General features: G+C 31.1%; 2 protein-coding genes across 2 annotated transcripts; one reads left to right on the top strand and one right to left on the bottom strand.

Moving 5' to 3' along the window:
* Positions 1 to 675: 675 nt before the first annotated feature.
* On the bottom strand, positions 676 to 4,304 carry LOC148613940 (uncharacterized). The gene is made up of 4 exons (XM_088586139.1): positions 4,100 to 4,304; positions 3,157 to 3,252; positions 2,573 to 2,755; positions 676 to 1,037 (listed from the first exon to the last, which is right to left on the bottom strand). Exons 1-4 carry the CDS (start codon positions 4,246 to 4,248, stop codon positions 830 to 832), a joined length of 636 nt encoding a protein of 211 aa, XP_088442265.1. The 5' UTR covers positions 4,249 to 4,304; the 3' UTR covers positions 676 to 829.
* Positions 4,305 to 4,714: 410 nt separating this feature from the next.
* Positions 4,715 to 7,448, top strand: LOC148613941 (uncharacterized). Its single transcript, XM_088590399.1, has 5 exons — positions 4,715 to 4,768; positions 5,316 to 5,458; positions 6,009 to 6,110; positions 6,831 to 7,010; positions 7,223 to 7,448. Exons 1-5 carry the CDS (start codon positions 4,715 to 4,717, stop codon positions 7,446 to 7,448), a joined length of 705 nt encoding a protein of 234 aa, XP_088446525.1.
* Positions 7,449 to 12,298: the final 4,850 nt, after the last annotated feature.

Here is a 12,298-nt window from a genome sequence, read left to right on the forward strand (position 1 = left end):
ACCTGACAAATTGGAACCAAACTTGGTGTGAATGTTTCTTGGGGTATTGTGCATAGAACTGATGTGGGGATTTTTGATCCGTCGAAAAACATGGCTGCTGGTACTAAAAATAGAACAAAGGGGTCAGACAATAGCTTTTCACAAGCATCTCCAAAACCGTTAGGTTTAGCAAAATTATTTATATAGATGAAATGAACCTTACTATAAGGCCTTCAAAAGTTGTCAGGTGACTCCTGTAAGAGTTACTGCCCTTATAAGATGAAAAAGTTTTTTGACAGTTTTTAGCCAATATCTTTAAAACTATAAAAGGAAGACACTTTCTATCACTGAAATGATCTTTATGATAGTCCCACCAAAGTCTTCTCGAGTCAAAATTGTTGAACAACTCCATGTTAAAGTTATTGCCCTTGAAAGACAAACTTTAACCAGGTGAGCGATTCAGGCTCCTGGGAGTCTCTTGTTTCGCATTTACTCCATGACCATAAATCTTTTGTAGATACATTAACGGGAATTGGGGTAGTCCAGGAGACATAGATTTCATTTTGTTAGAAAATATAGATCAAACATATAGTCTCAAACCTCCATCCTTTTCTTTTCAACCTCTTATATCCAGTTATACAGAACTTGAATTATACTTGATGATTAATTCAATAAAAACAAGTTTGTTTATACAAAAATATTTAATAAATATCCATATCATAAACAATTCACAATAATAAAAATTAATTTACTAGAGTTATCACAGACAAAAAAGCAATCCTCGAAACAAAGTCTTTATTGCTCCTTTCCCACTAAATTGGTATTTGACGAAGCTTGTAGTTTGGATTTCTTATTTAAAGATAGGAGGCGAAATTCCACTGATACATTTGACTTTGACACAACTGCAAGCTGTTGACACCTTTTCTTTGTAATATTCTAGACCTGTTGTTGGACAATCGATCAGCATGGTTCGGTAAACGTAGTTGGTTGGTCGGCAAAAATATTCTTTGAAGGTTCCGTAGTCAAATCTGCAGTATTGGTTGTTTCTCCTTTTATCACTGTAAGAAGAGAGAAAAAAAAAGAGATTAGTACATGTATTATATAAAATCATAAAGTTATTTTTTCAGTATTGTAAGTTTCAATATGTTAATGTTCAGTAGACGTACAGTCTTATATCATAGATTATTTATCGTTGTTTGCATTATCAAAAAAATCAAACCCTCAAAAAAACACTGAGGCTCTATTCCTCGTGTCGCACAAAAAAGAATGTCCCTGTACTGGATTTCAGTATTTTTATTTGTTTTGAGTATTTCTTGCAGGCTAATTCCTTTTAAATTTAGATCATCCCATTTATTTGGTTCTATTGATGCTGATATTAGGTTATTTACAGCATCCCGAAATTTGTAATATTCATATGAATAATATTTTTGAATTTTTAAGTAGCTGTAGTTTGTCAACAAAGAATACCAACATAAAAAATAATAAATAGATAATTAGATTACTCTATTGGTCGAAAGTAAAAAAAAAACACAACGACCACACACGGGTCATAAAAATCGACCAAACGGAACATAATGTAGTTTATTCTCCGAAATCTGCATAAATCTGAAGTATTTACTAGTAAAGAAATAATGAACCCAACATAGAAGTAATAAACACAACATATTAAGTATCATTCTGTGTAAGAATCAGGCAATGTGTGGCACATCATTTTTTCCAATGTAGTCATTTTTGCCTAAAATATATTCAGTACATCTAGAAAACAACCAAAAAGCTATTTAAGTTTATCCTTAAGCATCTGTGACGTAGATATATTTTGACTGCTTATATAGTGCAAAAGTGCGGGGAAATTTTCCCGTAACTTTTTCGTAGTGCTTTTGAATAAATTTGACCTATCAATATCTTAAAAATGCAAATTTCACAAACACTTTGATAGTCATTTCTGGTGGTTATCAGGTATAATTAATTGGTTAATGCAACACAATCTCTATGTTTCTTTCCTTCATGTGACACACCTTATATATATTTTGCCCGATTCTTAGACGGAGAAGTACTTAAGAGACGGACAGAATACAACAAACATCAGTATTCGTAAGAAGACTGGAATTAATTATTTATATGCTACCTTGTATTAACTAGTTTTTTGTTAACCAAGACATTTTACGGGATGACATTAATATCCTTCTTAACCAATTTATCAACAAGGGTTACCGTACAAAATTGTCTTCTATTCCGAACTGACCTTATTTTATATAAATAAATATATGGTTTATTTTAGTCCCAAACATGTTCATGATAAAAAAGAATGGACATAATGGAACAAAACAAATGCCCCAGCGTATAACCTCCAAAATAGTACTTTCAAAGATCACCGAAATGTCTTCAACAAGTGTAAAACACACCTCTAACAATTGTAGTAAGCTCTGAAAGGCCCCAATAGCGGAAAGCAAACATGATAAAATCGGATATTAAACCGCTTTTTTTACTGATTTAATAATGTTAAGAATATACGCCTTAGCTTCCTGACCATCGCAAAAAAGTACGAAAGTAATTCTATGCAAAATGAATGTAAGAATGTCTGCTCGAAACTTACCCATTAAAACAGTCTGTTCTGTAAATTTTTTGTATGTTTCTGTCTGGTCCGTTAAGAACGACTTGACAAACTTCATATCCATATGGAAGTCCAGTTAATGGATCATAAATGGTCTTGTTTACAAACTCCACAGGTACTTTGACCTCACGACATACTGGTTTCTTGACATAATCAGCCGTTTCACTGAAGGATTTTAAATATAACATTTTTATATATATTACGAAAAATCACAATTATAAACTGGGAAAAAAAGTAAATCTAATTCACTTACAAAAGTACATATATAAAAAAAAATGTTAATGTATCAATATGATAATAAAAGTTTGAAATGAAGTTTTGCCTTACAAAATGTATCATATCTCTATCAAAATATTACTAACCCTGAGATCGAAATATTAAGCACAATTCAAAAAGAAGTTTATCTATAGTTCTGTTTTATTATTTGACAAAGCAATTAAATATACATGTTTATGCATACCCGTGAAACCAAATGCTATTACACAAGTATTTCTCAAGATTTGAAAGGGCTATTGTGTATTGATGCAGGTATGTTATTTTTAGCAGCACGATTTGTATAACTTTACCTGTAAGGACCTGGCTCTCCCAAGCATTCACCGCAGGACTTAATGTAATGTATAAAAGAATCATCACTTTGTACCAATTTTTGTCGCAAACCACGCCTGTAAATAAATAAGACAGTATTCACAACCTTGTATGACAACCGCGGCCTTATAAAAAAATGACACCATTACATAACAAATTGTTTACAATTTTTATCTGTCAACTGTTTTTAGTATCAAAATAGGAATATTAATTAAATCGTTATATGTGCAATATAAACAAAAAAACCAATTTGCATGATATGCAACAGAAAAATAAATTGCACGCATGACTATAAAATTAGAAATTTGCAAAGATGATTTTTCTTTATTCAAAATTATACGTTCTGCGTGGAACGAAAAAATGTAAAATTCCCTTTTTTGGTTGGGGGTTTATTTTTGAATATTTTTGCCAACAAATGCAGGAAATGTTAAATTGCTTTGTTTTGAAAAAGTAAGAAATCTTGAATTTAATCTCATGTAAATTATCAAATTATTAAATAAATTTATGTTTCTATATTATGCTTGATAATTTACAGAAAACGAGTTAAGAATTCTGAAGCAGCTCAATAATTAAGGAGCACTTCTGATAAGAATCATGCAAAATGTGATTCATGGTTGGAAAGCCTACATATTTTTATTTGTGGTATTCTGTTTGAAATGTGAACATAAATTAACTTGGGGCTTTTCATACAACCCTTGTTCTTAGGAGATAAAAACTATATAGAATGTACTGTAAAATACAAAATTAAGGTAGATAACTCTGTTAATGGCACTAAATAAAATAGAAACTATTGAATTTTCATTGTGCATTATCTCCGAAGAGCAACTTAATAATCAAAAATGCGTATTTTTTTTTACAGAATTTGCATCATGTTTTACAAGACTGCTACTTAAATGATAAAAAATCATAGAATATTTGACTTACATATCAAGTGGTGTATAATCCAGTGGTTTATCACAAATCCAGCTATGTTTTGGCAAACATTGGTCATACAAATATTTATAATTTTTGCAGAAATTCATTGGCACTGCAGAAGTGACGGCTACAAAAGCGGCTAACAGCATAACTTTCATCTGTAATGATGTAACGAAAATTTTAGTGAATATTACATGTATTTTTATAACCGATAAAAGCCTTTTAATTTCAGTCACGGAACATGGATATTTATATGAAATAAATGCATGCATCATTTGTTGAAAATCAAGATTGCTGTGCTTATGAATGGTGAAAATATTATTAAATTTAAATCAAGCGTTTTTGAAAAGATAGTCTAAACTGGAAGATAGAAACAGATATTTTGCTAGGTTAAATTTTTCCCTTTTTACTTACAAAATTCAATTAAATCCAAAAGAAAACATATTATTTGTTATACGAATGAAAGTAAGATTAAAGAAAATTGCAAAACCTTTCATTTTCGGCTTAATTTTTTTCCCTTTTTGTTAGTTTCGAAACTTACCATTTTTGTTTTGTTTTTGAACTGGTCAGTTAGAAGGTTATCTCATCAATGAACTTGTTAGACAAACTACTGCTATATATAATATGGTCAACGACAATAGTAGTGTTATTTTTGACAGCAATGATGGACGATCTGACGTATTTGGACAGAAACGGTCAAAATGACGCGAGACCTTAGGTCATAGGCGAGACTTCTATTTGTTCATTGGCTAGTTTGTTCTATTTCCGCAACTGTAGTCCGCGTCAATAATTTTATTGTGAAAATTGTATAAAACGAGCCATTTCTCTCGATATTCTCACAAGAAACATACAGATCTACAAAGAGAAATATGGTAAGAAAGCTTTCTTATTATCTTTTTGAAAAGCTTGTTTGCAATAAAACATTGTTCCTTTATAACTTAATTGAAAAATAACAAACATAGTTGCATACATGAATTCTGGATTTTACATTTGAAGAAAGTTTAGTTCAGTGTATACTGAATGTATTCCAAGCAAATGAATTACTGTTTTTTTATGCTTGGCTAAATAGTGGTAAAACTTGCAAATAGAAAGTAACCAAACACTTTTCAAATCAATTAGAAAATTATATATAAATGAAAGGTCATTTTTGATGTCCAAATAAACAATTACATACCCGTTCAATTATGATAAACATTTAATGTATATCTTTTTGCTTTAACTTCAGATCAGAAAAGTCATTGTACTAATCGTCTTGGTGCCCTGTTGTTTTGGGCTTCTGTTTAATAAGAACAAATGCATCGTGGATCCTATCGAAAATAGATGGCCAGATATTGTCAAAGTTTGCAAGGAACCGTTAGAATATAACCAGTAAGTACATGCATAAAGCATTATAAAAGCAAGATAAGAAATTATGGGAAAAGACTGACTATTTGGTTTTTTTTTCTGTACATGTATTATCATTGGATAAATTGACTAGATTAGCCTTAGTTTTCTAAATAGATAGTTTCAAGATATTAAATAATCTAAAAATGTAAAGAGCATTTGATCGACAAAAAAATATATAAAATGACAAAGATATAAAAAAAAATTATATACAACTATTGTATGTACTATATTCTGTCTGTACATTTTTACGTGAATACATTACAGTTTATACCTGTGTTCGATGCTCCTTTTTTCTTCGTCTCTCTCTTAAACGAAAATTCTGATAAAATTACAAAAAGTCATTCAAATGGAATAAGGTCAATATAAGCAACCAATCATTAATAATACATGTAGTTATATTCTTGTTTGACAATCATTTGTTCTGAAAAGGTATTTTTGGAGCGCCAGGGTAATCTTTAATGATCGCAACATTATATTAATGAGTATAAATTGAAGTAATTTATCAACACTATTAATTTTTCAAAATTTTCAGTGCTGCGATAGAACAAGCCTTGAAAGACGACCCAGAAATGTTGATGTTTGTCGAAGATGCCAGTAAGATATACAGACCTGCAGTTCCCTACTCTGATCCCCAGTAAGTACTTAAAATTGTAACAACCTCAAAGGCATGCCAGATCATAAGCGGAACATACAGTCTTGAAGTTGAATTAACTCTGGCCTCAAACTGTAAAAAAAAAAATATGGGAATTTCACTACAAAAAATTGGTAGATAGAATTTTTATAAAGGATACTTAACAGACTGTCTTTCATAGTTTAAAAAAGAAAATTGGGGTCACCTACCTTTTTTTCTTGTAATATTAAAATATAACCCTAAAACTCCTGTTACATTTCTATAGAATATATAACCGCCAATTGTCTCCCCTTAAAAGAGGCTTGATACACTGAATATTTGTAATTTTACCATACAATTTTTATGCTTACATTTCTTTTAAAATTCAAAAATACTGTTTTTACATCATTTCACACATTACTACTTCATCTAAAATATGTATGTCTGTATGATTTTGTACGATGACAGTCTGATAGGTGTGATCTGACTGAATAGCACAATGTTTCCTATGTTCTGTGTCTGTTGAACTTCATCTTAATCTAGAAAACATAATTTCCTGTACAAGAACATTTTATAATACTTGTATGTATAATTATTGTTTTAAGTGTTATATACAGTCTGAGATGTATATACTGGTACATTTTCGCAAAAACAAAGCTTACCGCTGTTGATGTTTAACGTGTTGTCGTCAACTTAAATAATTGATCTATCAACACAATTACAACATATTCATTTAATTTTCAGTATTTGTCCTGTCGATATTGGAGATAGCGTCAACGGTCCCCAGATTGTCGAATGTGGCAGCATCTGCCCTAGTTCATACGCCAACCTGACCACAGTGTGGTACGAATATGAACCAGGAAGGACAACCATGTGCAACGTAATCCGTCCATGGCAACAAGTTGTATATTACATGCAGTGCGGGTAAGTTTCTATCTAGTGTATACTCTTCATACACAGGATTCCCAGTGTAAATACATTTTGAACTCATAATGTTGTTCTCTTGTACATCATTCTATGCAAAAATCTGACAAGATTACAAGAAAAAGACAAAAGACAACTTTGAACCGTTTTATATATTTGAATACTGAAAACTTGAAAATCCCACAAAATTTAAAATATTGATTTATTTTCAGAACCAAATACCCCTTGGTTGATGGAATGGACAGTTCTTTCCAGTGCGTCCCAGAAAACATAATCAGGCGCAGAATTGCTATTTACTGCCCAAACCTTCCATCACAGTGTCAGAAAATGGATATAGATTTACCACAACACTGTGCAGCTAGCAGCTTTCGATGCAGAAAGAAGAAGGTCTCAAGAAGTATGCAGTTAGACAATTTATTCTCATCTTTCGGATGGTAGAGAAATCCACGAAACATTCTTTATCTGTGATTTTGTTAATAATTGTTCAATATGTGAATGTTATTTATGATATGCCATGAATCACTCTAATTATTTTTTTTGTAATAAATATTAAATTAAAATACTTTTGTTTTGCATATTACTTGCCTGAGATTGTAGATAAATGTATCCATTGGAAATTTAAACAATTAAGTGTGGGTCTGTCTAAAATTCAGGCAGGGGGTGATTCATTATATCTCAATGATAATCAATGAAATTATTCAAACACCTCTATGACATCTGTAAAAAATCTCATCCTGTGTTTATTTACCTAGATTTGCTTTATATCGTGAAATATTGTTTGACTGATTATAGAGTAGAAATTTGGTGTGATATTTTCCTGTTTCCTGCAGTAGAACGTAATAAAATTATAAAAAAGTAAATAAAAAGTATTTATATCTACAGTTACAAACTTACATTTGCGTTCCTACTGTCAAATTTTGTTTCTAGGAGGCCTACTCATGGATTCAAAACATTTTTTGAATTGAGAAAATGCAGGAATTGCTTATCATAAGCTTCTCTCCGGCTTTTATGCAGAGCTTAACTTAAAGAATACACACTCAAATATGATATAGCAATGACTGTCCCCAATATTTAAAAAAAAAATAAAACGATTTCTTGAACGTCTTAAAATCTAACTTTATTGATTTTAAATGGCAAAATTGGGTTCGAAATACGTTCAATGTTAACAATATAAGAACGTCACATTGTAATTAATATCGTCCCTTTTACTTTCGTCCCAACTCAGTTCCGAAGACCAAAAATAATATGGACTATGCTTTGCCTTAAAGCGAGTACAGCATTTCTTTTTGACCAATTTCAGTTTTCAGTGTAAATGATAGATATAGGTAGACACAAACCTGAGCACTGCTTAGTCAGCAGATAATTTTTACTACCCACATTTGTTTGAAACAAATTATCATTAAAATATATATGACTTATATAATTATTTATATGAATGTGTTTTGAAGCGCATGTGCCTTAAATTCTGTCATTTTAGTATTGTTTACCATGGCTCAGAATTAGGGACGAAAGTAAAGGGGACGACATTAATTGCAATGTGACATTCTCCAGTTTCTGATTTATACTTTTAGGCGTTCAGAAAATCGTTTTAGTTTTTCAAATAAATATAAGGAGGGGCACTTATTGTTATCTAACTTGCTCTCAATGAATACAAGGGTATGAGATTATTACCATACACCTATATTTAAACACATGAAAAAGAAAAGAGCACTCATTGAAGAGCAAAAATTAAGAAAACACTGAAACAACGTCGAAATACTGATATGAAATGTTGCGTATACCTGTAAGTCGCAAAATGAAAACAGTGTCGCAACCATTTGTTTCAAAATTACATAAATGGTCCATTATTCATTATGATATATATATAACTGTAATGAAATCGAAATGTCGTCGTTTTTGTGTTTTCATTTAGAATTGTAATGAAAGGAAGTCTAATTCTCCACTTATGTAGTTCTTGAGTAGTGAAACTTTGTGCTTCCCCGCATTTCAAGCGAATATAATTTCTTTTTGTAGTAACATGACATAAAATATATTGACTTATGTCCATTTACCGATTGTAATGGCTATAATCATATTAAATTATCCTTATCATCCATTGAGTAGTTAATTAGTAATTATGCTTACGAGATTTTGGAATGTAAAACACCTACGTTCGATTTTTTACCATTGACAGGCTTCGGACTATATTTATCTATACCTGTTCAATAAAATGTATGGAATCAATTTTAAGCGGTTCAGGGTGGTTGTGCTTACAATACACGTGGACCGAAGAATGGACTGATGATAAACAAATTGATAGACAGATAAAGCGATTCCAGTTAAACTCCAAACTTTGTGGGTGAAATATAATGAAATCTGACATGATCCATTCACAATGCAAATTTGAAACAAATCAGGATAAGGATGTGTATTTGATAACGGCTCTTTGAAGAATTACAATACATGTGGACCGAAGAACCGATTGATGCTGATGATAAGCAAACTGATAGACAGACAGATAAAGCGATTCCAGTAAAACTCCAAACTTTGCGGGTGAAATACAATGAAATCTGACATGATCAATTCACATTGCATCAAATTTGCAAAAAATCAGACTTAAGATGTGTATTTGATAACGGCTCTTTGAAGAACTTTTTTTAGCTCTGTTTTTATTTTTTTAAATATAGTCAACCTTGTATTTGTTTATAAAATAAAACTGTGGTTATACGTTTGAACCGTTACACACCGAGTTAATTTTAACGTGTTTTAAATTTCTCTATCACAAACATTACCAGCACGTACCATTTATACACTTGGTATACCTTGTAATTAATGCATTGAGTTAAATGGGCATTTCAGTTTTTTGGCTTCGTTTTTTTTCGTAAAAACGTTTCATATATTTTGTTTGATTGAAAATTGCTTTGTTGTACAGAACCTTTTTGTTTGAAGTTCTCAATTATGTTTTTTTTAAATAAAAAAAGTATTTTTTTGTAATTGTTTTATTATTAATGACATAGAATACGTTGAAACAAAAATGTAAAAAGAAGAGATAAGTTATTAAATTATCCAATAGAATTAGTTTGTTTAAAATCAGAAGACCCAAAAATCTATTCCAATTTGATTTAAAACAACGCAACAATGACGGCACTACATAAATATCCATATAATACCAAAAGCAATCATGAGCAACTAGGATATATGCACAATCTGAGCAATAATCAAAATACACTGAGGTGATAAGCATTCATTACTCTTCTCGAAACACCAACTATTGAAAAACTGTGATGAACGGTATAAAGTCGGGCTTATGATTGAGACAGGGACAACACATTATTCAAAATGTGCAGATTTTTGAATGACAGTAATAAACGACACTGAACTGATTTAATACTGTTTTTGAATGAGGTTTACGTACAGGAAACTTCTTGTCAAACCAACAACATTTGCTTGTAGGCTGATTTTATTTAAATAACTTTCTAAAATTGTTTCCCCCGACACAGGTTTTGCTTCTGGATGTTGGACAAAAGACCGTTTTGTCATTATTATGACCATTGATGTTTCAACTCATTACAGGTTATGAAGTACGCACTTGAAGGAACAAATAAGAATATGAATTGAATGCTTAAAAAAAGAAGAATTCTAAGAATTAAAATTGGTGTTCTACCATGATTTCGTTTGATTTATAAAGTAAACCAACAAACTTTTCTCCGTTACCTTTTCCGAATTATACTCACTTGAATCTGACGGACACCTTCCGAGACTCCTGATTTCAACCCCGAGTTTTGATCATTTTGCTAGTTCTTTAGTTTTGTGTAACTTCTTGTTTCTTCAGTTTTTTGTATGTCATATATTTTATTCCATTAGATACATTGTGTACTCTAAACGTATTAATTTTCGCGGATTCTGTCAAGTGAACATATTTGCGGGTATCAATTTTCGCGGTTTAAAAAAAAAAAAAAATGATAAGCCTTATATAGTGTAGAAAATCAATTTCGCGTGTACTATTTTTCGCGGTTTTCTGTCCACCGCGAAAATAGCGAAAATAAATTAGTACACCGCGAAAATTAGTACGTTTACAGTATGCAGATCGTCTTTGTTTCATATTTTCACATTTATGCCATGTTGCTGTACAAATCCAAAACGTACATGTTTCAAGGTGACTTCCTTATTTGGGCTATGAAGATTAAAAAAAAAAAGGCCAATTTATCTGTGTTTATATTACATTAGGGTAATTAAGGTCTGTACATAAATGTCACACAGTTCATGAGGCGTTAACCCAGGTTTCGCACAACTTGATCGAATTCGAAATTATCTTACACAGGGGGATATACAAAACTTTACATATTGAATTTTTGAATTTTTTGAAAAATGGATTATCAAAATAAAAGACGCAAAACTTATTCTTTGCATATGATATCATTCTGATAAACATTTTATTTTTGTTTGTAAAAGTATTAGTTTTGCTGGTATTGCCGAACAAAATATTTTTTTTTTGTTCTCGATCCTTTACCTGCTCTGTTCACGATCAGGCTGCAATACTTGACATATAAAAAAAATCGATCTGTTTACAATCATTTCTCTTGCCTGACAGTGTGACGGATTGGTATTATATTATAACAATTGGACATTCAGATTTCTTCACTGTCGATGGTTTGTTATCTGATGATCCACAACTTACAGTGTTAGGTGCTATATGTATTTTCGTAAGCATAAACAATACAAGTACAGTTCATATATTTTACTATTCAAGTTACTAGTAATAAAACATAAAAAATGAACATGTTAGATTGTTATTGCACAGGAAGAGTTATATATTTTTATTTAATGTTGCTTTGTTTACAGCCCACTTTAACGCAGCTACAAGCAGTTGCAACATTTTTTGTCACGAATTGAAGTTTAGCAAATGGACAATAGACGACCATTTTCCTATTGACGAAATTGGTTGGTTTACAATAATAATCTGCTTTTGTTCCATAATCAAAAGAACACCTTTTACGGAATACTGCCTTTACTGAAGGATTACTGAAAGACAAAAGAAAACAATATTTGAATGCAGTTGATAAGTAGCATATATATTCTAATCGAAAAATGTAATACTTTGTTTACTGGTGTTGTTTAATCCACATTAATCTTCTTTCCTTTTGACCAAGCACAAATAATTCTTTTTTATTCAAGATGATGATATGGTCCCTGTTCTGCGTTCCTCAGACAAGCCACGTAGGGTGGTAGAAAAGTAGATAGGAAGGTAGGTAGATGTTGGTTGGTTGGTAGATAAATAATTATGACGAGAATGGATTGAAAAAAAAAGG

The sequence above is a fragment of the Perna viridis genome, chromosome 6, assembly GCF_037379345.1.
Source record: "Perna viridis isolate PV_CMFRI_1.1 ecotype Kerala chromosome 6, ASM3737934v1, whole genome shotgun sequence".
NCBI lineage: Eukaryota > Metazoa > Mollusca > Bivalvia > Mytilida > Mytilidae > Perna > Perna viridis.